Source organism: Macaca thibetana, chromosome 5 (assembly GCF_024542745.1).
Source record: "Macaca thibetana thibetana isolate TM-01 chromosome 5, ASM2454274v1, whole genome shotgun sequence".
Classification (NCBI taxonomy): Eukaryota; Metazoa; Chordata; class Mammalia; order Primates; family Cercopithecidae; genus Macaca; species Macaca thibetana.
Genome location: NC_065582.1, coordinates 6,714,389 through 6,737,277, shown reverse-complemented (window position 1 = coordinate 6,737,277; position 22,889 = coordinate 6,714,389). Strand labels below are relative to the sequence as shown.

Sequence of the window (22,889 nt, the reverse complement as noted above, 5' to 3'; positions counted from 1 at the left end):
TCTTCTGGAGCACCACTTACACCACTTAAAATGCCACTTCAGCCTGTGCCAGGGCTTTTGTTAAAAATGAGTCTTCTGCTAGTTTAGAAGAAAAACTTCCTTAACATAGGATTCTCCCTGCTAGACCGTGAGCACACTCAATAAAATGAGTATTTAAAATCCTTACTTATTTATTCACTCTTAGCTGAGAGTGACTCCATTCTATTGTATGATTAATTGTACAATAAATGAACAACGAATACCAAGTTATTTTGTAGTGAGTGTCAATATTTTTAAATGCTAACAAACATTAAACTCTATATGTAATTTTCAGAATATGTCTATTTTAATATCTAGAAATTAGGTTAAATTTCATGAGTTTAACTTTTTAATACCACATTATGGTGATTTTGCTACAGGTTACTAGAGGGTGAAGTGAGGATTTTATTTTTTATGAGACATTTAGTTAAAAACCCCAGCCAAAGAAATGGCTTGGCTCATTATATGTGAGTCTGTTCGTTTCCCAGATAACAACTTAGCATGCCCAGGCTGCGTGTTCATGGAGCATGCCTGCCTACCAAAAGTGTGTTTTGTTTTTGTTTTACCATAGGCTAACAATGCTGAGAGAGGCCTCTAACGAAATTGTGGCTGAAAAAGAGGCTGAAGTTAAATTGCCAGAGGACAGTAACTGTACAGAAGATTTAAGTTCATGCCCTAGTGTGCCTGAGGTGAACGAAGACAGGAACAGGAAAGAAAACAACTGTGCCAAAGACCTCAGAAGTCAGCCACCTACTGGAATACCAACACTGGTGACTATTCCGCTGTTCTGTCTTAAAACTGATGCCTCACAGGCGCCATGTGGACTAGGGAGATGCGTGCCTGTCTCCTTAGGTGTAAGTTCCGTGTCAGGATTTTGTGCCGAAAGCTGATCGTGAAAGGTGTGTGTGGGAACAGGCTCTGAGAAGCATCATAAATGCTTTAAAGTTTTAAAATGGGCCCAAAATATTCTCCACTTATATTTGGAGAATATATAAGAAGAGAAATAGTTCTAGCTACTTTAAATCTCTATAAATACTCTGTGAATATTAAAAGTATTTTCTGAATTCCTTGGATAATAACAGGGTGTCTTGTGTCAAGTTCCGTATATGTAGCAAGCTTTATTTCCATTTCAAACATGAAGTAAACATTTAAAGTTCATTTTGGTTAGGCGATGCCCTGATTGGAAAGGTGACAGGTGACTTAGTTTAGGCACAAGTGCCAGCCAAGTTATTAAACAGGTAACTTTGCTAGTTAAGTGAGAGATGTATTGAGACTCTCAACCCCATATGGGGAAAATATTTTCAAGCTTTGAGGATGCCCACACACTGGGGATATTAGTAATAGAGTTTAGAAAATTATAATTTTGTATTCCTGAGAAAATAATATTATGCCCTAAGAACTTCCTTTCTCAAAGGAGCAAACTTTCATCAAGAGGCAGGTTTGGAATCAAATTATACCTATAAGATAAAAAACAGACATCTGCCTGTGCCTACTGAGTTTGTATTTTGAGAAACTTCCATTTTTACTTAAGTTTTATTTTTGTTCCATTTCTAAAGATCCAGTAAAAATACAACTCAGCTTCACAACAATTATGTTTATACATGTATAATTGCATATTCTATTTAAACCTACAAGTTGGTGGTATATTTCATTTTCTTATATTTAATTATCTTTATCATTTATTTGGAAAACAGTGTAATCAGAAAGTTGAATAAAGTTTAATGATGATATATACCCAAATAGGATTCTTTATAAAATCATTTTAAATCTAAACCTTCATTCTAATGTTCGACCTTGTGGAGGCAGCACCTCTATTTATGGTGCTTGTTGGACAGATACCACAGTGCCTGCCGTGCAGAACTTCCCAAGAACTCACGCTGCCCGCTGTGCAGAACTTCCTGAGAACTTAGCAGAAAGCCACTCTTGGTAGAAAACTGAAGAGAAATTCTCCCCAGAAGTACTTCAGAAGTACTATAGTCTGTAATGCAAAGCCTTTCTCTTAGGAGTGGCCATAGTGCTCCATGAGTCTCTGTTGTAACATTAGATATTTTTTCTTTCTTAGAAGAAAGGAGCATAATGTTTACACATCTTTCAGCTCCTGACAAGCTGTTAACTTCTCTTACAGGTTGACAAAGAGACAAACACTGATGAAGCCGCTAATGACAATATGGCAGTTCGCCCCAAAGAGCGCAGCAGCCTGAGCTCTAGACAGCATCCCTTTGTGAGGAGCAGCGTGATAGTGCGCTCACAGACCTTTTCTCCCGGAGAGCGGAGCCAGTACATCTGCAGGGTAAGGTGGCGGCGCTCGCGGCGAGGCTCTGGGACTGCAGCTTCTTCCCTGCTGGTAGGGAATGGCCTGCAAAGGAGAAGACTATGCACTGGGAGTCTTCACATGACAACTACAAATGCTAGAAATGCTATAAAATAGATGTAGAATATCACATGCTTATGTTCCTTTTCAGTTTGTTTGTTTTGCCGTCAAATTTAATGTCTCCTTGGTTGCAATGTGATTTATTTGGCAAGTAAGCAAAGTTTAAGGATCGGAGTGCCAAGTATTCATACGTTATTTGGACTTCAGTCTGTATTTAGAAACATAAAGTGGTTTTTTTAGATATATGTGGTCTGTATATTTCTATTCTATATCTTGTGTCCTTCAAACCATGTTAGTCTTGTTGAACTGAGAATTGTGAATTGCATTTTAGAGCAAAAATCCTCTTTTAATAATGCTTATAAACACTGATCACATCCATAGTTCTGTGAAGAAAATTATGAGATTTGTATCAATTTGCCAAATTCTGCTTCTAGAAGTATTTCTGATTTATCTAGTAAGACAGACATAATATTATAAACTGGGTTAGAAATCCTTTTTAAATTCTAAATTTATTCATTCAGTTCAACACGTTTTTATTAAGCACCTGCTTTTAAGAACTTTCCTAGATACTTGGGATTCATTTAGAAACAAGAGACTCAGAGCCCTGCCATTGTAGAGTTTACGTTCCTGTGAATCGAGCCAGACCACAAGCAGTAAATATGATGAACAAGCTGTGAAGTATCTTGGAAGGGGATCAATGCCATGGACAACAGTAGTGCAGGGGGTTGGGGGTAATACGCAGGATTCAGAGCAGGCTGCATTTCAGTAAAGATTTGAAGCAGAGGAGACAGTGGGCATGGGCTATCTGGGCTGAGAGCATTCTAGATAGCACAGACTGTCTCAGCTCTGACCTTGAGCTCAGTGCTTTGTGCAGACCTTTCTTTAAAGAAACAAATACCATGTATTAGCTAAAAATACAAAGGATAATTTTATTTAAAAAAATATATAAGTAGCTTAAACATATGATTTTTGATAGCCACTACCAAAAGGCAGCTATTTAAATTATTTCCAGGCATGGTGGCTCATGACTGTAATCCCAACACTTTGGGAGCCTGAGGGGAGCGAATCACCTGAGGTCAGAAGTTCGAGACCAGCCTGGCCAACATGGTGAAACCCCATCCCTACTAAAAATACAAAAATTAGCTGGGCATGGTGGCATGCGCCTGTAATCCCAGTTACTAGGGAGGCTGAGGCAGGAGAATTGTGTGAACCTGGGTGGCAGAGGTTACAGTGAGCCGAGATCATGCCACTGCACTCCAGCCTGGGTGACAGAGTGAGACTCTGTCTCAAAAAAAAAAATACATAAATAAATAATTTAAGAAAATGAAGTTATTTAACGAAACAGAACAGGAAAAACTTATTTGAGGGGATTGTCTTAAAATAATAAACTCTTAACTATCGCTACCTGCTTTACTTGGTAAACGTCTCAATCCCAAACTTCTGCTTGCACTCTGTTTGATATACAGTGATTTTTTTTTTAAATCTTTTGTTGCCAGTTAAATCGGAGTGACAGTGACAGTTCAACCCTGGCTAAAAAATCACTGTTCGTGAGAAACTCCACCGAACGCCGCAGTTTGAGGGTCAAAAGGGTATGTATTCCCTCAGTCACATCCCACTGTCCCTGGACCAGTCCAGAATTGTGACTTGTGCAGCACAAACTCCAGAACTACGAAATGAATGTCAGTGCTCCATGCACTTGGCCTACTGAATGCAGCCACTGGGATGCACAGAGACGCAGATGCCATGGCTGCTGTGGAGATGGGGGGTTGTGAGGGCATTTATTCATCATTGGTGTGGAACCTGTGATGGTTAAGACTGGAAATGCAGTTTCAGTATCTCTGGAAAAGGGGCCTGCTGAGCCTGCAGGGGTATCAGACAATGGTAGAACACATTTCTGATGACGCTGCATACCATGTCCAGGTCTTGAGCGATTGTGGGAAGGGGTGTAAGACCTGGTACCTTTTCTGAAGGACACACACGCTGGTAAAGGAGGAACACACAGTTTTCATTACTTGCTTAAACAGATATCTTTAGAAAGTTCACACTAATGTGGGTGGGCAGCTCAGGTGGCATTTTCCTGGAGGTCATGAGTCTCTGCATGAGCTTTAAGGATAAGTCTAAGAGAATAAGTGAATTAACAGGTTGGACTGTTCAGGTAGTTCAGAAATGCCTGTTTACTTGCCAACAGCTGAAATACTAAAGGAAAATATTTGTTTACTGTGATCATTTTGGCTTAAAATGTGTGGTTTGGTGAGTACAGACCACCACATGTGCTGAGCTCTGTCGATGGCGAAGAGCTCGCACCCTCAGGAGTCCATGGTCTAGAGGAGGACGCAGCACACACAGGACTGTCACAGCTGTGCCGGGTACGATAGGGAATGAGCCCATCTAATTGAGAGAGTCAGAAAGACTCAGTTGGCCAGGGGTGGGGGGTCTCGACACTTGAATAAAATTTCAAGAAGAAAATGGTAGCTTTGGGGCTGGGTGGGGGTGTGATGGATACTGGGTGCTTTGAGTAGGTGGCATAAAATGATACTGGAGCAGGGACACACAGGACATGAGGATTGTCAGGTTCTGCTAACAGCTTTGGCACTGTGGATAGGAGGATCAGGCATGAAGGCGGGGAGGATAAATCAGAAGCATTGTCATCACCAGGGCCACTCTGGTCTCATGCCGCCATGTGCAGAGTGAGAGATGCCTGGCCAGGCAGCAGTGGGTGCCCCTGGTTTAACTTCCTGGTTACTTGAAAGGTGTAAAAGCATATTTCATTTTTCTAGAGGCAGATGAGATGTGCTGGCATTTATTCAGCAGTCATGATTTTCAGGAAATTCTGAGATGTCGATTTTTCAGATTACCAAACTTTATGCTTTAAAAGCACCCAAATTTTTATCATCTTGTGTGAAAAGTCTTCTCAACTCCTTTCTAAGTCACTTGCCTTCTTAAGCAGCACATACTCTCAGGGATAGTTTCACTCTTCAGAAAAATATTAACCAAAAGTGTTTATGAATCAAGGAGCTGAGAAACGGTTGGGTTACTGATAAACTTAGTGATCAGGACTACTTGACACAAACAAAGGTTAATCCTGAAGCGTGTGTAGAAGATGGTTTTAAATGGTTTTTAAAAGTAGACAGATATGGTTTGATAGGAACAAGTGAGGAATGGTATTCTGCTTTAAGAATTACAGCATGAGCAAGGTATAGAGGTGTATGAGGACAAAAGTATCTGCAAAGATGAGTAAAAGATTCGCCTGAATAGAAGAGCAAAGCGCCAAGTGTGTGAGTGATGGGGTTAGAGGGGTACCCACCGGCAGTGGTGTGCTGCACCCTCCTCATGCTGGCTCACGAGAGTCAGTTGTGCTCGTCTCTTGCCAGTTAAATCGGAGTGACAGTGACACATCACAGTCATAGCTTGAAAATGGTGATGGTAGGAGTATTTGCCACATAGAAACTGGCAAACCCTGCAAATCAGTGCTTTCTTCTCTCCTAGAGAGAGCCAGTTATTAAACATTTACCAGCAGACTCTTGTATATGGAGCCCTTAGGCTCTGTGTGCATGACAGCTAGGAAAGATTTCTGATTCTGAACAGTGAGTAATACAGTCAAAGATGATGTGTGTCTAGATGATTCTTACTGAGTAATGCATTTGTAGAGAGGAGAGGGTAGAGGTTGACTAAAGGGAACCTAAAAATAAGAATGTTACACAAGACCATGCAATATGTACTGGATGTGGAGGAAGAACAGGAGGACACAGTAAGAGTGATTCTGACTTGGGCTAAGGCTCTGAAATCAGAATAGGGACAGACAGGCCCCTCCCTTCCGCCTGGCATGAGCACTACCATTATTCCAGATCTTCAGACTAAAATACTTGTCAAATTTGAGTCCCTCCTCACTCATATCAAATAGTAACAGTTCTTACTAGCGATCACTTGTTTTGCATTCTGTCTGCCAGTAATCTAGGCAAGAAATACCTCCTTGTTCCCCTCTGCTGGTGCAGTCTCACCTCTCACCCAGCCTTGTTTAAAATCTCTTCCTCAAGTGAATGGGCCCTGACCCTGAGTGATCCATCCTCTTCCCTGACCCCCTGTGCACTCCTGCGCTCACTCACAGCTTCCTCTCGCTTACGGTCTCATGGCATTCTGCAGTCGAAGTCTTCAGGGGCAGAGATTGTGTCTTCTCTTCCTAGTACTTTGCCTGCACAGCCCCAGCAGACGTTTATTCATATATGTTCAATAATTATTGCTTGATGAATGGGTTAAGATTGCCCCTGGGAAGAGCCATGGTGATTCAGTGGTGAAAGTAAGTAGCACACAATGGGAAATCAAGGAAGGCAACTCAATTTAAGCATTCTGATTAGGGAGTCAAAACCTAGCAACATTGTCCAGCTATATTCAGGCCGACTGTCATGGATATGATAAGAGTTATATGTCCTGAAATGGAGGAAACAGAAGTGTCTTGCAATGTATTTATTTATTACACGAGGCAGGCTTCATGTAATCAATTGGTCAGGCTAAGTAAGCCAGGCTGTACTATGGTAACAACTTTAAAAATCTCTGCGGTATAAAACAATAAAGGTTTATTTCTTGCCCAGCTACTGGTTCACTGCAGGTTGGCAGGAGGCCCTGCCCCGTGTTGCTCTCACCCAGGGCCCATGCTGATGGAGCCTCCCTCTGTGGTTCTTTGCTCTCCCTCCAGCAGGGGACAGAAATGCGCACCTCTCACACTGGCCTTGACAGGCTTCTGCCGGAAGTAAGGCACGTCTCTGCAACTCACCTGCCATGGGCCAGAGCAAGTTGCTCCTGCCCCTTAGGCCCTGGCTTCTAGGGCGCAAGGAAGCACCATCCATCATGCACCAGGAAGGAGGGAAAGCGGGTAACCACTGCCTGTATAACCAGGGTGTTCATCATTCTGTTTCTAACTATCCAGACGGTTTGCCAGTCAGTCCTTAGAAGAACAGCACAAGAATGCCCAGTACGGACATCTCTAGACTTAGAACTGGACCTTCAGGCATCTCTGACCCGGCAGAGCCGCCTCAATGATGAGCTGCAGGCACTGAGGGACTTGCGTCAGAAGCTGGAGGAACTGAAAGCTCAGGGAGAGACTGACCTTCCACCAGGCGTGCTGGAGGACGAGAGGTTCCAGAAGCTTCTGAAGCAAGCGGAGAAGCAGGTACACAGCTCAGGGTCTGTCATCTCGGAGGGGCTTACATCTTTTTTAAAGCATGCCACGTAGAAGGTACCCAACTTACGCTTCTTTTTTGCGCGTAAGTCTTTGGATGTTTTACTACAGCTTGGAACACATTTGGAACACATTTTTCCCACTGCTATAGGCCCTTTTCTTTTTTTTCCCAAACTGAAAATGTTGAAGGAACAAGGAAGCTGGGAAAGTGGGTGTGACAGCAGGGGATGGGTGTGGCCAGTAAGAGTGAGGGCGTGGCCAAGGGGGAAGTGGGAAGTAGTCATAATTTCTCCTCCAGATTTTTCTCAATCTCAACGTAAGACTTGGCAAATAAATACAGTATAACTTTTGGCATAAGTGAGACATTTTGTTTGGATTTTCTATGGATGTCTTTTTAAGATTCATTAACCACATCAGTTGTGAAATACATTGCTAATTTTAATGCTACTAAATTTTCACTTTCATTCTTATCTTAAAGAAAAATTACACTTTGTTTATTGACATTCTCCCTTACTTTTCACCCTACAAATAGCTATACCAAAAAAAGATGAAATCACTTATTACAAAATAGAGTATTTTTGGCCGGGTGCAGTGGCTCACGCCTGTAATCCCAGCACTTTTGGAGGCTGAGGCGGGTGGATCATGAGGTTAGTTCAAGACCATCCTGGCCACGATGCTGAAACCTAGTCTCTACTAAAAATACAAAAAAATTAGCTGGGCGTGGGCACACACCTGTAATCTCAGCTATTCAGGAGGCTGAGACAGAGAATTTCTTAAACCTGGGAGGCAGAGGGTGCAGTGAGCTGAGATCACACCACTGCACTTCAGCCTGGGCGACAGAGTGAGACTCCGTCTCAAAAAAACAACAAAAAAAACACAAGAGTGTTTTTAAAGAAACTATTTCCATTATTTTGACACCTAAATATAACTGAAATTTTCAAGAATCTGCATACATATGAAATTGATTGACTTTCTCGAGAGTAGAATTTATATTTTGGTTTAAAAGTGTGTATTCATATCCATATGTAGTAGCAAATAGAATTTTCCATATAGCTGAAATACTAGTATTACAAATGTCAAAACGTTTTCTTTCAGTCCCTTTGGATGGGAATATAAAATAGATTAGACACTTCCTGAAACTAACAGAAAATGTTATCTATGATATAAACTGCTATTTTTGACCCAGAGTTGTTATTTGATCATGTCGTGTATAGTACTATCAGGAAAGTTTGAATCGTTCAGCTGACTGGAGCTACTGATCCTAGATGGAACTCAGAAACTAAATGAATGAATTTCAAGAATCAAACTGACACCAGTAATCTTTAAAGAAACTTTAAGCAACAAAACGTATTTCATATCTGTATCTTATCCCACCTGATAGAAGGAAACCTTCACATTCAGTAGGACTTCAGTGTTTGCTTAATGTGAAGTTCAATGGTAGGCCTTACATTTGCCACAGCAGTGGATACCGGATAATTAGACACTGCCCTGGTTTCATAAAGGAGATGAGCCAGACACTCCAGGTCCATGAGAGCAGTGCTTCCTGGAGAGGTCATGAGAGGTTTCATGGAGGAGGTGGCACTTGAACTGGCTTTTAAAGTGGGAAGTGGAGCTTCATAGGGGTGAGAGGCCCAGGACTGTCCATTAATAAAGGTCCAGATGGGCTCCAGACAGTGGAGGGCTGTGGGCAGGAGCCTGCAGGAGAGTAGAGTCACAGCATGTGGAAGGTAGTCTTATGAAATAGAAGATTGAATTTTAAGCAGAAATGACCTGCACTTATGTTTGTAACCTCACTAACCATCATTTTTACTCTCAAGTTTTTAACTCAACATTAGCAGTAATTTCAAACTCTTGGTTGACTTTGACCCACTTTAATGTCATGGAGAAGCATCACAGTCTTTGACTCTTTTGAGTCAGAGCCTTCGAAAGCTGAATTGGAGTTTGACAACTATAGATGCAAACAGAACTTTGTGTCTTTGGTTGGTTGGTCGTTTCTAGTGTGTCATGATATGAAATTCTCAATCTCCAGGTATCAATAATTACTAAAACTATGGGACTTAAGTTTTTTACTTAATATCATCATGCACAGGTTCATCCATAAATTGCTTGTTACCGTATTTCATTTTTCTTGACTTATCTAATCTCCATTACATAGAGAGAAGCTCAGTAGAGCAAAAAACAGAAGGAAAAACAGACAAAGCTCTGGCAAAATTAATGAAGAGAATATACAAATAAAGAATATTATAAAAGTAATGAGGGACAGAACTACAGGTAATTGTGAGATTTAAAAAATAATTACAGCTGAGGTGGGAGAATCACTTGACCCCAGGAGTTGGAGACCAGCCTGGGCAATATAGGGAGACCTTGCCTCTACAAAAAAAGTTAAAAAAAAAAATTCACTAGGCATGGTAGCATGCACCAATTACTTGGTCCCAATTACTTGGAAGGCTGAGGTGGGAGGATCACTTTAGCCCAGGAGGTAGAGGCTGCAGTGAGTTGTGATTGCACCACTGCATTCCAGCCTAGATGACAGGGTGATACCCTATCAATCAGTTATGAAAAATGAAAAAATAAATGCATACACACACACACACACACACACACACACACACACACGTACTCCCGGTGCTTTGGGAGACCAGAGTGGGAGGACAGCTTGAGGCCAAGAGTTTGAAACCAGCCTGAGTGACATAACAAGATCCCATGGGGGAAAAAAAAGTTAAGTTAGCTGAGCATGGTGGCACATACCTATATAGTCTTGGCTATTCTGGTGACTGAGGCAAGAGGATCACCAGAGGTTTGAGGTTGAAGTGAGCTGTGATCACCCCACTGAACTTTAGCCTGAGTGACAGGAAAAAATAATTGAATATTATCAAAAGTATATGCCTACAATTTGGACATACGTCTAGGAAAATATACTAGAATGGATGTTTGGAAAGAATAAAAAGGATGGAAAATCCTATAGCTCTTTTAAAAAAGTAGAAGTAGTGATTAAAAATCTATCCACAAAGAAAATATAAGTTCTGGATGCTTTATAAGCAAATTCCACCACACTTTCAAAGAAGAAATTATCTCAATTTTATACAAACTCTATCAGGCACTAGAAAAAGAGGGAACACTTCCACAACTAATTTTATGTAATCAACATCCCTAAAGCCAACACTAGACAAAGATACTATCAAAAGGAAAATCACAGGCCAGGCCAGTTTCATTTATGAATGTAGATGCCAGAATCCTGACTAAAAAATGTTAGTAAATAGAATCTAACACTGTATTAAAAAGATAATACATGTTGACCATGTTGAATTGTACAAAAGTTTTCTTTGGTTTGGTTTGGTTTGGTTTTTTGAGACGGTGTTTTGCTCTGTTACCGAGGCTGGAGTGCAGTGGCATGGTCTTGGCTCACTGCAACCTCTGCCTCCCGGGTTCAAGCGATTCTCCTGCCTCAGCTTCCCAAGTAGCTGGGGCTACAGGTGCGCACCACCACACTAAGCTAATTTTTGTAGTTTTAATAGAGACAGGATTTTGCCATGTTGGCCGGGCCGGTCTCAAACTCCTGACCTCAGGTGATCCACCCGTGTCAGCTTCCCAAAGTGCTGGGATTACAGGCATAAGTCACTGCGCCTGGCAGGTTTTTTAATATTGGAAAACAATGAATTAAAAAAATATATGTTGACCCTGTCGAAATGTCTAAGAATATTTTTAATGCTAGGAAATTTATTTATATAATTCATTACTTTAACAGATTAAGGAGAAAAATCATTTGGCCAACTCAGTAGATTCAGAAAAATATTAAAAAAAGTCAGTGTTCCTTCATGTTTAAAAATCCCGGTAAGTTAGAGACAGGAACTTCCTCAACTTGATAAAGAATAACTTAAAGTAAATATGATCATAAATAGATAAACATTAGAATCATTTTCTTTAAAATCAAACACAAGGCATTCACTATCCTTCTGTTCAACATTGTGTTAGGAGTTCCTAAACAGTGCCATAAGGCAAGAAAAAAAGTAGAAGTGAAAAGATTGGAAAGAAATAAAGCTGCCATTATTTACAGGTGACATTGCATACATTAAAAATTTGTAAGTTATTACAAATAGTAGGAGTTTAGCAAGATGGGTGAGTAGAATGATATCCAAAAGTCTGTTGCATTTCTTTACACCAACCAGAAACACCTAGAACATTTAATTAAGATAATTACAACAGTATCAAAGAATATCAAATATCAATAAATTTAACAAAAATAAACAGTACAGTATAAAGAAAATTACAAAACCTACTGAGAATTAATGTAAAAGCAAATTCATGGAGAATTTATTACATCCATGTAGAGCAGGGGTCAGTAAGCTTTTCCTATATTACATATTATATCAAATTATACTACAATATAATGTAACTGTATTATAACTAAATATTAACAATGTTAAATATTCTGGGTTCTCTGGGCCATATGGTCCCTGTTGCCGCTATTCAGCTCTGCCATAGATAAAATGTAATTAAATGATGTATTTGCGTTCCAATAAAACTTTATTTACAAAAAGAGGCGGCAGGCCGTAGTGTGCCAATTGCTGATACAGAGGAAGAATTAACACTGTGGAGACGGCCAGTTCTTCCTAAAATGTGCCACAGAGTCAATGTAATGCCAAGCAGAATACGCACATGGTTCTTCATGGATACTGATGCAGTTAATGAAAACGTAAAGGTCAAAGAATAGCCAAGGTATTTTGGAAAAGAATAACAAGGAGAGGGACTTGCCCTACGAATTTATTAAACTGCTAAAATAGCAGGAATTTGTGGAGGAATTAAGAGATTGGTCATGGCATGAATACAGAGCTCAGAAGCAGACACGTCTGTATGGAGCGTTGCTGTGTGATGAGGATGGTATCTGTGTGGAGCACTGATGTGTGATACATAAGTAATAGGGGAACCGTGCAGTTTCTAGAGTGTTCTCTGGAAAGACAGTGTGGCAGTAGTGTAACTGACCATGGCTAGAGCCAGAGGCTCCTTCCCAGTCCCCAGCGCCAGACATTTTCTCATGAGATAAAGTGAGAGAGACTCTGGCAGATCCAAAGAGTAAGTCTAATACTGATTGAAAAAGAAGATTAAGACCTTCTTAAAGTAAAAGTATCATAAATATATTTTCCTGAGTGGTTTTTTTTTTTTTTTAATTGTGTTTCATTGTAGAATTCTGCTAAGATTCTTACTGTTGTTGAGGGATGATTCAAGGTTTGGGGACTGATAGGGTGACCTTTGTTTTCCTTCTACACTAAAGAAATCTTTGCATTTGCTCTAAGTAAAGTAGATATAAAGTAGAAGGAGTCTGGAACCCAACAACCCAAGGAAATCATCAGGGCAGACACGTTGCTCAGAGTCTCTGAAAATTGGCAGTCAAGTCAGAGTTGATATTTGAGGCACACATGTTCATTTTAATGATTTGTCCCTGAATGAGCCAGTCAAAAATGTGTGTTTGTTTCCAACTGGAAAAAAAATTAAGAAGGAGTTCCTTGGGAAACTTGAGCAGACATATTTTCTGTAAAAGCACAAACACACCTCCTAATGCAAATCCTTCCTCTCCAACTCCTATGCTGCCTTCGACCTAGAGTGTCAACTCCCCAGGGAAGCAGTGAGGCTACTTTTGCTTCTTTGGTATTATAGTGCCTTAGTAGATGTTCCATCCAACCTTGGCAGAAGTCTCCTTTGCCTCATTCAAGCTGCTCATCTTGTTGACCAGCCGTGATTTTAGCCCTCTTTGAGTTTTGCTTGCCTCCTGCTCACCACTAGCATAGAGGATTTCACCTTGGGGCTTAGTGGTGAATAGAACAATACAGCCTGAAAACGTGATGAGAATCTGACTGGTGCACACTGTTTGTGGCCTTAGCGTAGCTTGGCCATGTGAGGGCCTCTGCCTTGTCCTCAGAGAGCCCTTGGTCCAGTTGTGCCTTGGTGACGCTGGGACCAAGTTTCAGGAATATCAGGGTCTATGGATATTATCAGATCAAATCAGTATCTCTTAGAGACCTTATATACAACACAGTTTTGAAATCAACCCTCAACGCTTTTGACAGACTGTTCTGAAACAGTTTTCTGCTGTTTTTGTTCCCACCATCTCATACGATGTTCACAGCCGTGATCTAGGAAAAGAATGACAGTGCGAGGGGAAAAGTGCCCAATTCATTCTTCCTGGGGTGCCGAGATCCCTGACACCCCTTGTCTGTTTGTTTTCGTCCCTATCATACCGACCTATCATTCTGTTCTCAGTGACAGAAATAATGATAGGAATGTGAGGCATGCTTCTCAGACACATTATAAAGTTGAACTAAATTACCTTGTAAATGACCTCTTTGGGAGCTGTCATCTCTCTCATTCAGTGCAACCATGTGTGTGACACGGGTGGTATTTTTCACTTTCATCTCCTAATTGTCAGCATTTAATTATTCCTATTGCAGGGCATCGCCTAAAAATGATGCTGGCTAACATACCTGACGGGTGCCGTCCCTTCCTGTGCCTGCCTCAGAGCCAGTGTCTTCATAAAGGTGCTGCCATCGCTGTGTGAGGGTTTTGATTCTTTAACATGTCAACACAACCCAACATACTTGAGTACAAAGCCGGGTGGAGTTGGCCTTGCCAGTAGAGGTAACATTAATGCCACATTGGATGTATTTTGCTCACAAAACAGGCCTTCTGTTACCCACGTGGCAGTACTCTCTTAGATGGTGTGAAAACTGGTCGCTGGGCTCAGAACAACCCAGGATTAATCTGAAGATCATGGGACTGTTCAATTTGGATCAAGAGTGCAAACATTTGAGAGAGCCAGGATCTCCTTTGTTTTGCCCAGTGAAGGATACAAGCAGGCCTTGTTCTAGTGGGAAACTGTCTGAAAAAGAATGACACTTTAGAACTCTCCTTTGTAAAATAGTGCTTTATTTTATATTAGTTTACAGTTGTTTAATCACTAAATGATACCTGTGCATAATTCTGGCCTCATAATATGTTTCTGATGATGATTAAAATCATCTTCACATAGGTTGCATTGATGATTTTGCTTAGAAATTATTCTTAAGGCCGGGCGTGGAGGCTCACGCCTGTAATCCCAGCCCTTTGGGAGGCCGAGGCAGGTGAATCAGGAGATCGAGACCATCCTAGCTAACACGGTGAAACCCCCTCTCTACTAAAAACACAAAAAAATTAGCCGAGCATGGTGGCGGGCGCCTGTAGTCCCAGCTACTCGGGAAGCTGAGGCAGGAGAATGGCATGAACCCAGGAGGCGGAGCTTGCAGCGAGCCGAGATTGCGCCACTGCACTCCAGCCTCGGTGACAGAGCAAGACTCTGTCTCAAAAAAAAAAAAAAAAAAAAAAAAAAGGAATTATTTCTTAATAGAAGAGTCTTTTTGAGACAGGTCCTCTCTCTGTTACCCAGGCTGGAGTGCAGTAGTGTGACCACAGCCCACTACAGCCTCGACCTCCCAGGTTCAAGCAGTCCTTCCACCTCAGTGGTTGGGACTACAGGCACACATCACCACACTCAGCTAATTTTTTTTGTTTTTTGTTTTTTTTGTAGAAACCAGGTTTCACTGTATTGCCCAGGCTGGTCTCGAACTCCTGGGCTCAAGCAAGCCTCCCTCCATGGCCTCCCAAAGTGCTGGGATTGCAGGTGTGAGCCACCATAGCTAGCCTAGAGGATTTCTGATCTTTATTATCTGATGAACCAGCACTTAGTTGGTTTTAAAATTAGTTTGCATACCAGGATAATGAGGGAAAAGAAGATCCCAAGGATCTTTCTCTTATGATCATGGTAGAGCCTGAGATAAACACTTTTTTTTTTGACTTGGAGGTTCACTCTTGTCATCCGGGGTGAAGTGCAGTGGCACAATCTCAGCTCACTGCAACCTCCACCTCCCGGGTTCAAGCAATTTTTCCACGTCAGCCTCCCAAGTAGCTGGGACTACAGGTGCGCACCACCACTCCCAGCTAATTTTGTATTTTTAGAAGAGATGGAGTTTCACTATGTTGGCCAGGCTGGTCTTGAACTCCTCACCTCAGGTGATCTGCCTACCTTGGCCTCCCAAAGTGCTGGGATTATAGGTGTGAGCCATCGCGCCCGGCCTGGGATAAACACTTCTGTTCTACTGCTTCACCAAGAGGGTGCAGCCCGGGGAGCTGAAGAGAGACAACGGAGGAGATGGCCGCTAGTGTGCTGCCTGCTTGCTCCCTTGGGACCAGCACCCACAGGCCATGCTAACCACATCTCACAGTCATCCCTCAGAGGAGAAATGAGGAAGAATCGTTCTACCCATGTGCACATATGACTGCCAGACAATCTCATGGCACACGTTGGCTTCAACAGAAAAGCCATGGCAGGGACCAGAGAAAGGACATAAGGGGAGACACTAGTTGTACCCTCCTGAAGTCCACCAGACCCCTCAGAGAGTTGATGACTGCAAGGGCATTGGGAAAGGTCAAGAGGATTTGAGCTGACATGTTAGAGGTCTCTTATTCAGAATGAGAATGTGAATGAGAATGTGTTTTCTAGTTCTTGTCAAGAAAATTTCAGCTTAACAAAATGTGAAGATACATCTAAAAAATTAAGGGCTAGTAAAAGCTGACAGTCTTAATAATTGTATTCAGCTTTCTCCATGCCATTGCTATTGTTTTTCTAGATCACTACTGTGAACATCTTGGGGATGCCATTAACAGTTCAGTATAAAACTCCTTTGTCAGAGGAGTTGAACCTCATATACAAAATGCTGTCTTTTTATACACATGATAGGGCCAAAGCTCTTTAGCTAGCCTGATGTTACCCAGGGAAAGAGCCATTGGTATATACCTGAGGTCCCTGTTTAGGGTCCAAGTGAAAAGAGACTGTAACAGCAAGGCCAGGAGACCGATGAGTGCTTGTGGCGACAGAGTCAGATCTTCTTGGATGCTGTTGTGGCTTTGCTTTCTCATTACCCTTCCCCGTTGCTTTCCTTTACAACTCCTTTCTTCTTCCCAACAAAAAATAGGTAAATGAAAACAAACCAGCCTTATAAAAATATGCATACCTGTGGCTTATGTTTTTCCCATGCACTAATAGGATTTTATGTACTTACATATGAATTAAGAGGATCGAAGTGGATAGCCACCAGGATCCCTTCTAGTTACAGAATTTTGTGATCTATTTGAAATCAAGCCTAATGTGCTTTCAGTATAAATAGGGATTCAGAGAGATTTGTGGAAATTGAAGTCCGCATGGCCTAAGGGAACTAAACCTTGAGGGTACATGCGGCACTTTGATAATTCTGAAGTCCCGGGTGAAATGTGATTCCTGGAAGCTTTTTCGTATCAGGATACTCAGAGTGCAGTCTTACACAGGTTATGCAGAGCGGATTTTTTATCACACTGGAAGAAACTATGCTGTCTTAGTCCATTTTGTGCTGTTATAACAAAATGCCACAGACTGGGTAATTTATAAAGAACATAAATTTATTTCTCACAGTTCGGGAGGCTGGAAAGTCCAAGATCCAGAGGCTGCAGCTGGCAAGGGCCTTCTTGCTGTGGTATCCCATGGTGGAGGGTAGGAGGCAGGAGAGAGATCCCACTCCCAAAAAAGCCCTTTGATTGGGGCATTAAACCCACACATGAGGGCAGAGCCCTCAGGCCTGCTCACCTCTCAAAGGTGCCACCTTTCAATACCGTTACAATGGCAATTGAATTTCAGCATGAGTTTTGGAGAGACAAACATTCAACCCGTAGCGGATGCCAAGCCCGCTGCCTCTCCATTTTTGCTTCCTTCTACTACTGGCAGTTTCACATCAAGCAACAGTGAAAAAAGCTCACAAAACAAGGTGCATTTATCCTGCTTTCAAAATGATTTGATTCTCCCTAGTGCAGAGGGGTTTTATCGTTATTTTTACCAACTCTGTGGATATAAACTGTTTGAGTTGTGTACCTTTCTCACCACTGAAATTTGCAAAAACCAGTTTTGTGAAAATACAAACTTTCCATTGTGTGCCTTTCATTATAGCCACAGAAACTCATGATAACCATTGACTTCCCTCACCTGCTTCCTCCTCACTTCCACAGCCATTTGTTAACATACACATGGGTACACCAGCACCTGCACACACACACACACACACACACACACACACTAACTCTGCCACGCTCACACATTGCCCTTTCATCTCCATCATTTCCCTGTGGTATTGGGGATTTGTGAGGTTTTCAGCAAGATGACCATAAAGTGCCTAACGATGAGCAACGAGTCTGCCAGTTGCCATAAAAAATATGGCTCCTAGAAAAGCAGTGAATCAAAGCCAGCAGCAGATCCTGGATCTGCCTCCCTTGTCAGCGAAAACTGTCAGGTCTCAGGGTCACACTCCATAACCTTCCTCCTTTGTGATCCAAAGTCTGTTTTGTAGTTCAGAATAAAAAACAGAATCTTATTTAGTATCCTCGTGTATTGTAAAACCCCCTTAGGAAGCAGAGCAAGAAGCTCAGGACTGTAAATTAAGACCGGATGGTGCTTTCTATTCCATTAGGCTTCTTAACACAACTATGAATAAATCACTGGACCTCTCTGCAGGTTGGGCTCCCATCATGTAAACTGGAGGTGAATCACCCCTTCTGGAGTCCGCAGCGTACGAAGTGGCTCCCAGGCCTCGTGAGCCAGGCGTCTTATCGTGACTCCTTGGGGTGAGGGGCAGAGCATGCCGAGAGAGGACTGGGCTTCTTCCAGAGGAGCCTCATGGTCCTTACAAAGCAGGAATTTCTTTCTTTCTTTTTTTTTTTCCCCATAGAGTGTTTCCCTGTCAAAATGCCAAAATTCTGGTGCTAGACTGCAGAACTGCTAGACTTTTTGTAAAGCTTAAAATAATGCAAATGTTAACACTCTTAAAAGTTAGATCTGTTTTAAAAATTATGCCAAATATATTAATACACTGCATTCAACAAAATCTTAATGATTACAGTAAAGTATTCAGCAATGAGATTTAACTGCCTACAAAATGTGGTATTGATCATTAGCAGCTGATAATCATTCTATATGTTTTGCCACCTAATTTTTGGAGAAGGATATAGGTATAGATACAGATATAAATATAAAAACATAGAGACAAATACAGTCTTCAGTAAAGTATATTTTTATTCAGCAGGGAAGGAAATATCTTCCTATGTTGCCTGGTCAGCTTTATTTTTTTGTAAGACAAAGGCAAGTTTCAAAGTAATTTTGTAGTCACCATAGAAATGCTGGAAGTTGAAAATGTCAGCAGCCATTACACTACTTAGAGGGACTGCCAAAAGAGTTCTCTGCAAGGGGTAGGATAGACCTCTGCATTCCATTCACGTGGAAGGTGGCAAAGACGGAACAGGAGCCTGTGAGCCTGTCCTATTTCCTATCGGATAAAATCACTTCTAGGTAAGAAAAGTAGGTTAGATTTTCTTACCTTACCTATGCATGATTCAGTTCCTTCCCTGTCTTTTCCTGATATGTCTCTTGTTAAATCAGTCAACAGATGTCTGTTTTAAGAGTGATTTTTTTTCTTATGGTATTTCACAAAGAATTTGAATAGCAGCAAAATTTTTAGTCTATTTACTAATTTAGTAATTTGATATACCATAGCAAGGTAGAAGTCATTTCTCAGTGTGTACTAAGTCAACAGTTCCTTATCTGGGACCTAATGAAAAATTACCCATTTAATAAAGATAGGACTTCACAAAGTAACTATCACATTTGTCACCCTTGTATTTGAATCACATAAGTTCACAAGCTCCAACTGGCAACTAAATTATCTCATCAATTACAAAGTAATCAAGAGACAACTGTTACTTAACAAATATAGGCTGCTTTTATAGACAAAATCTTTCAAAACAGGGTGAGGAAATGGGGGGGCAGTAAAAAAATACCTGGAAAAAGACACTGTGTGATGGAAAAAAATCAAAACTTATTGCAGTAGATGATTATTAGCAAAGTACTAAGGATGCCCCATTGTGGGTTATTTAGCTTTCCATAAAGTAGTTTCAGTATAATTTACTCTTTATAAGTATTTGCTGAATAAAGAGTTTTTGTAAAATCTCATCTTTCCTCAAAGTGCCACAGTATTTTTATTTGCAAATTTAAAGTGAGTTTAAGATATTTTTGCTTTGAGAATATTTTAATTTTTTTTAAATGTTTAAGTAACACATGGTTATTAAAACAAATTCAGGTGATGCAGAACTATATAAAGCAGAAACTAGAAGTCCTTCTTGGAGTTGTACTTCCCAGAGGTTACCACTGTTGACAATTTGGTGTATGTCCTTCCAGCTATTTTTTATGCAATGTGTGTGCGTTACTGTTATTTGAAAGAGTTATACAAAAATGGGGTCATAAAGATAGATTGTTCTGAAATTTGCTTCTTTCCCTCACTTAATTCGAATAGTATGTGATGAATAGCTTTCCATATTAGTAAATGTTACTGTAACTTATTATTTTAATACATTCATTTGTATAGCTATATCACAGTTATTTAATTATTCTAATAACAATTTCCCAAATGTTCTATTATAAACAATGTGGAAACACACACTTTTATGCATATTTTTTGCACCTTTCTGGTCACACTCGTATTCCTAAAGCATAAATTCTTAGTAAGAGAATTGCTGATAGTATCAGTTTGGCTGTGAAACATAGTCAAAGATCTTGTCTTTGTCGTGTTTCTTAAGCCCGAAGACCTTGTTTGATTTCCTGGCCTTAAAGGTGTCTGAAACAGTGGATGCACGTGGGATGACAAGGTCCTTAATTGCCCTTTTTGCCAGCACCAGTCTTATTTCCTTCTGTTGTTTCTAACTGCTTAGGTTATAACGGAAGCAGTTGGCTTTTCAAGTCTGGAAGGATCCCAATTATGGGGCTGTCCATCAACTTAGATTGCAGGCGCGGGCTGCCCACCACCTTTAGACCTCTACCTAACTGTTTTCTCTTCCGCCTCTGTGTGTCAGCTGCATAGTTCTGGCCTGAGTTGATGTCGATCTCTCTCTGTCTCTGTCAGGTACAGCAAGAGGCAGCTTCTCAAGTCACTGCTGGTTCGCTTGTTTCCCCAACATCCCCGGTGAGAACTGGGAGGGAAAGTGAACAGAAAAGTTACCATGTATTCACACCAGAGATTTTGCTCAGAATATGCCTTCTCCTAAAGCAGCTTTCCAAAACATTGACAGAAGTCAACTCACTTATTTATAAGGCCTCACTGTCCCTCAAGACACAAATCAACTAAATTAAATTAGATTTGTTTGTCTGTCAGATAGCAGCTGGGTGCAGTGGCTCATGCCTGTAATCCCAGCACTGTGGGAGGCTGAGGCAGGCAGATCACTTGAGGTCAGGAGTTCAAGACCAGCCTGGCCAACATGGTGAAACCCCATTTCTACTAAAGATATAAAACTTAGCTGGGCGTGGTGGCAGGCGCCTGTAGTCCTAGCTATTCTGGAGGCAGAGGCAGGAGAATTGCTTGAGCCCAGGAGGTGGGGAGGTTGCAGTGAGCTGAGATCTTGCCATTGCACTCCAGCCTGGGTGACAGAGCGAGATTCCCTCTCAAAAAACAAAAACAAACAAAAAAAAGGATTTGTGTATCTGTCAGATGGAGATAACAACTGTTTTTAAGTATGTATTGGCAAGACTGATTTAAGACGAGACCACTCCCCCTCGTTAAGTGTATATGTATTATATAATGAAGTCTCCAGCCATTTGATTTAATTAATTCCTTTTGTAAGACAACGTTGCAAGTAACTTCTGCAAATATAGGCAGTTGTCAGAAATAAACTACTGGTTCAAAAATTGTATTGAGCACTTGAGCCTTTATGAATTATGTTAAACAGGCACATCCTTTGCCCTCCTGAAGCTTTTGGGCCCAGTATAAACATCTCAGCCACCAAGGCAAACCTTGAGCCATATCCTAAGTGAAAAACTAGGCAACCTCTTAGCTTACCTACAAGAGGGAGTCAGTGCCTTGGGTGAAGGACAGCAAATGGGGAACAGAGTCATCGTGGCCCCTTTACCCCATGATGACAGTCCTCACTGTGAATTACATAACTTTCTAATATGAATGTAGGAGGAGTAACAAGTCACACATTCATATTTAAGCCTTATTTTCTATTTCACAGTTTGTTTACATAGCTAAAGAATTGTCTTTTTAATACTTACTCATAAATAAACGTAAGTTTGGATTTTATATCAGGGAAGCTTTATTCAGTATTTTACAATATTAGGTGTTTTTAAAACTCAAAGTACAAATTAACACTAGTTTTTCCCTGATAATGGAGTAATATAAACAGTTACATGAATATACTGATGTAGGCTTATTGTGGAGAGTTTTTTAAACTATGTAATACATGCCTGCATTTATTTATCTCCAAATCTAATATAGCCACATGTTCACTTACCAAGATTTTTAAATGTCAAATCCCACTTGAATGAACACTGCAGCCTAGAAATAATTTAAATAGGTAATTGTAGAGGGTTCGTTAAGATAATTAAGCTGTAGCTACTAAGTGGAATGTTATGAAATCATTAAAAGTTATAGGCTTCTGGTTTCTGGTCCAACATATAAGCAGTTTGAAGTCTTCAATCTAACAGCAAGTAAAAAATTGAACAAAATGAAAAATCAATTCTTCTTAGATCAGTCAGAGAGGTGAGGTCATAGGGCAAACTACTATCCCCAAAATTGGAGAGACAGGCAAGCAGAACGAAGAATCACAACTTACTGGAGCAAGAATCTATGAGCAGTGACCTCTGCAGGAACCAATACTGGGGTAAGAAAACCTAAACTGTAATGAACATACTGCTGGAGGCTCACTACAGAGAAGTCTGAGAGTTAAAAACTGCAGGAGTACCCAGTCATGAGAAGTCGGGGGCTCTCCACGCTTGTGTTAGTTTTACTTCCAGGAGCTTGACTGGGTCCTCACAATGGATGTCGAAGAAAAGTCTTCTCCTGATTCTGGCAGAGGAAGGAAAAAGTAGCCAATTGAAACATACAAAAGCATTCTGTTCTTCTTAGCAAGGCCTGTCCTCAGGAGAAACTGTGTTCTCAGATAAAGGAAATACTCAACTCTAGCGCCCTCTAGTCTTCCATGTGGAAGAAGGGGAATACCCAACTCCAGCCCATCCTAGATACTCTGTTCCACCTAAGGAGGGGAAAGACTGAGAAGCACTTGTGAAGCTCATAGCCCCGGAGCACAGGCCTACTCAAAGACTGAAACCTGTTCACAGAGCTATAGAACACTTTCCTTCTTTACCCCCATCTTACCACCACAACACTAAAGGCTGTGTACCAGAATTTCTTTCACCTAGTATATTACGCCTGGGTTTGAACTGAAAATTACAAGGCA

At 41.1% G+C, this 22,889-nt stretch overlaps 1 protein-coding gene across 3 annotated transcripts in view; it reads left to right on the top strand.

Annotated features, from left to right (window-relative positions):
• The window catches only part of WWC2 (WW and C2 domain containing 2), a 217,444-nt gene that overhangs the window by 181,480 nt on the left and 13,075 nt on the right, over window positions 1–22,889 (top strand). Inside the window, exons 18-21 of one of the 3 annotated variants that reach the window (XM_050792511.1) lie at window positions 590–788; window positions 2,144–2,308; window positions 3,886–3,978; window positions 7,311–7,553. In XM_050792511.1, coding sequence (XP_050648468.1) covers window positions 590–788; window positions 2,144–2,308; window positions 3,886–3,978; window positions 7,311–7,553 — 700 coding nt within the window. The other 2 variants (XM_050792510.1, XM_050792512.1) reach the window with 2 other exon arrangements.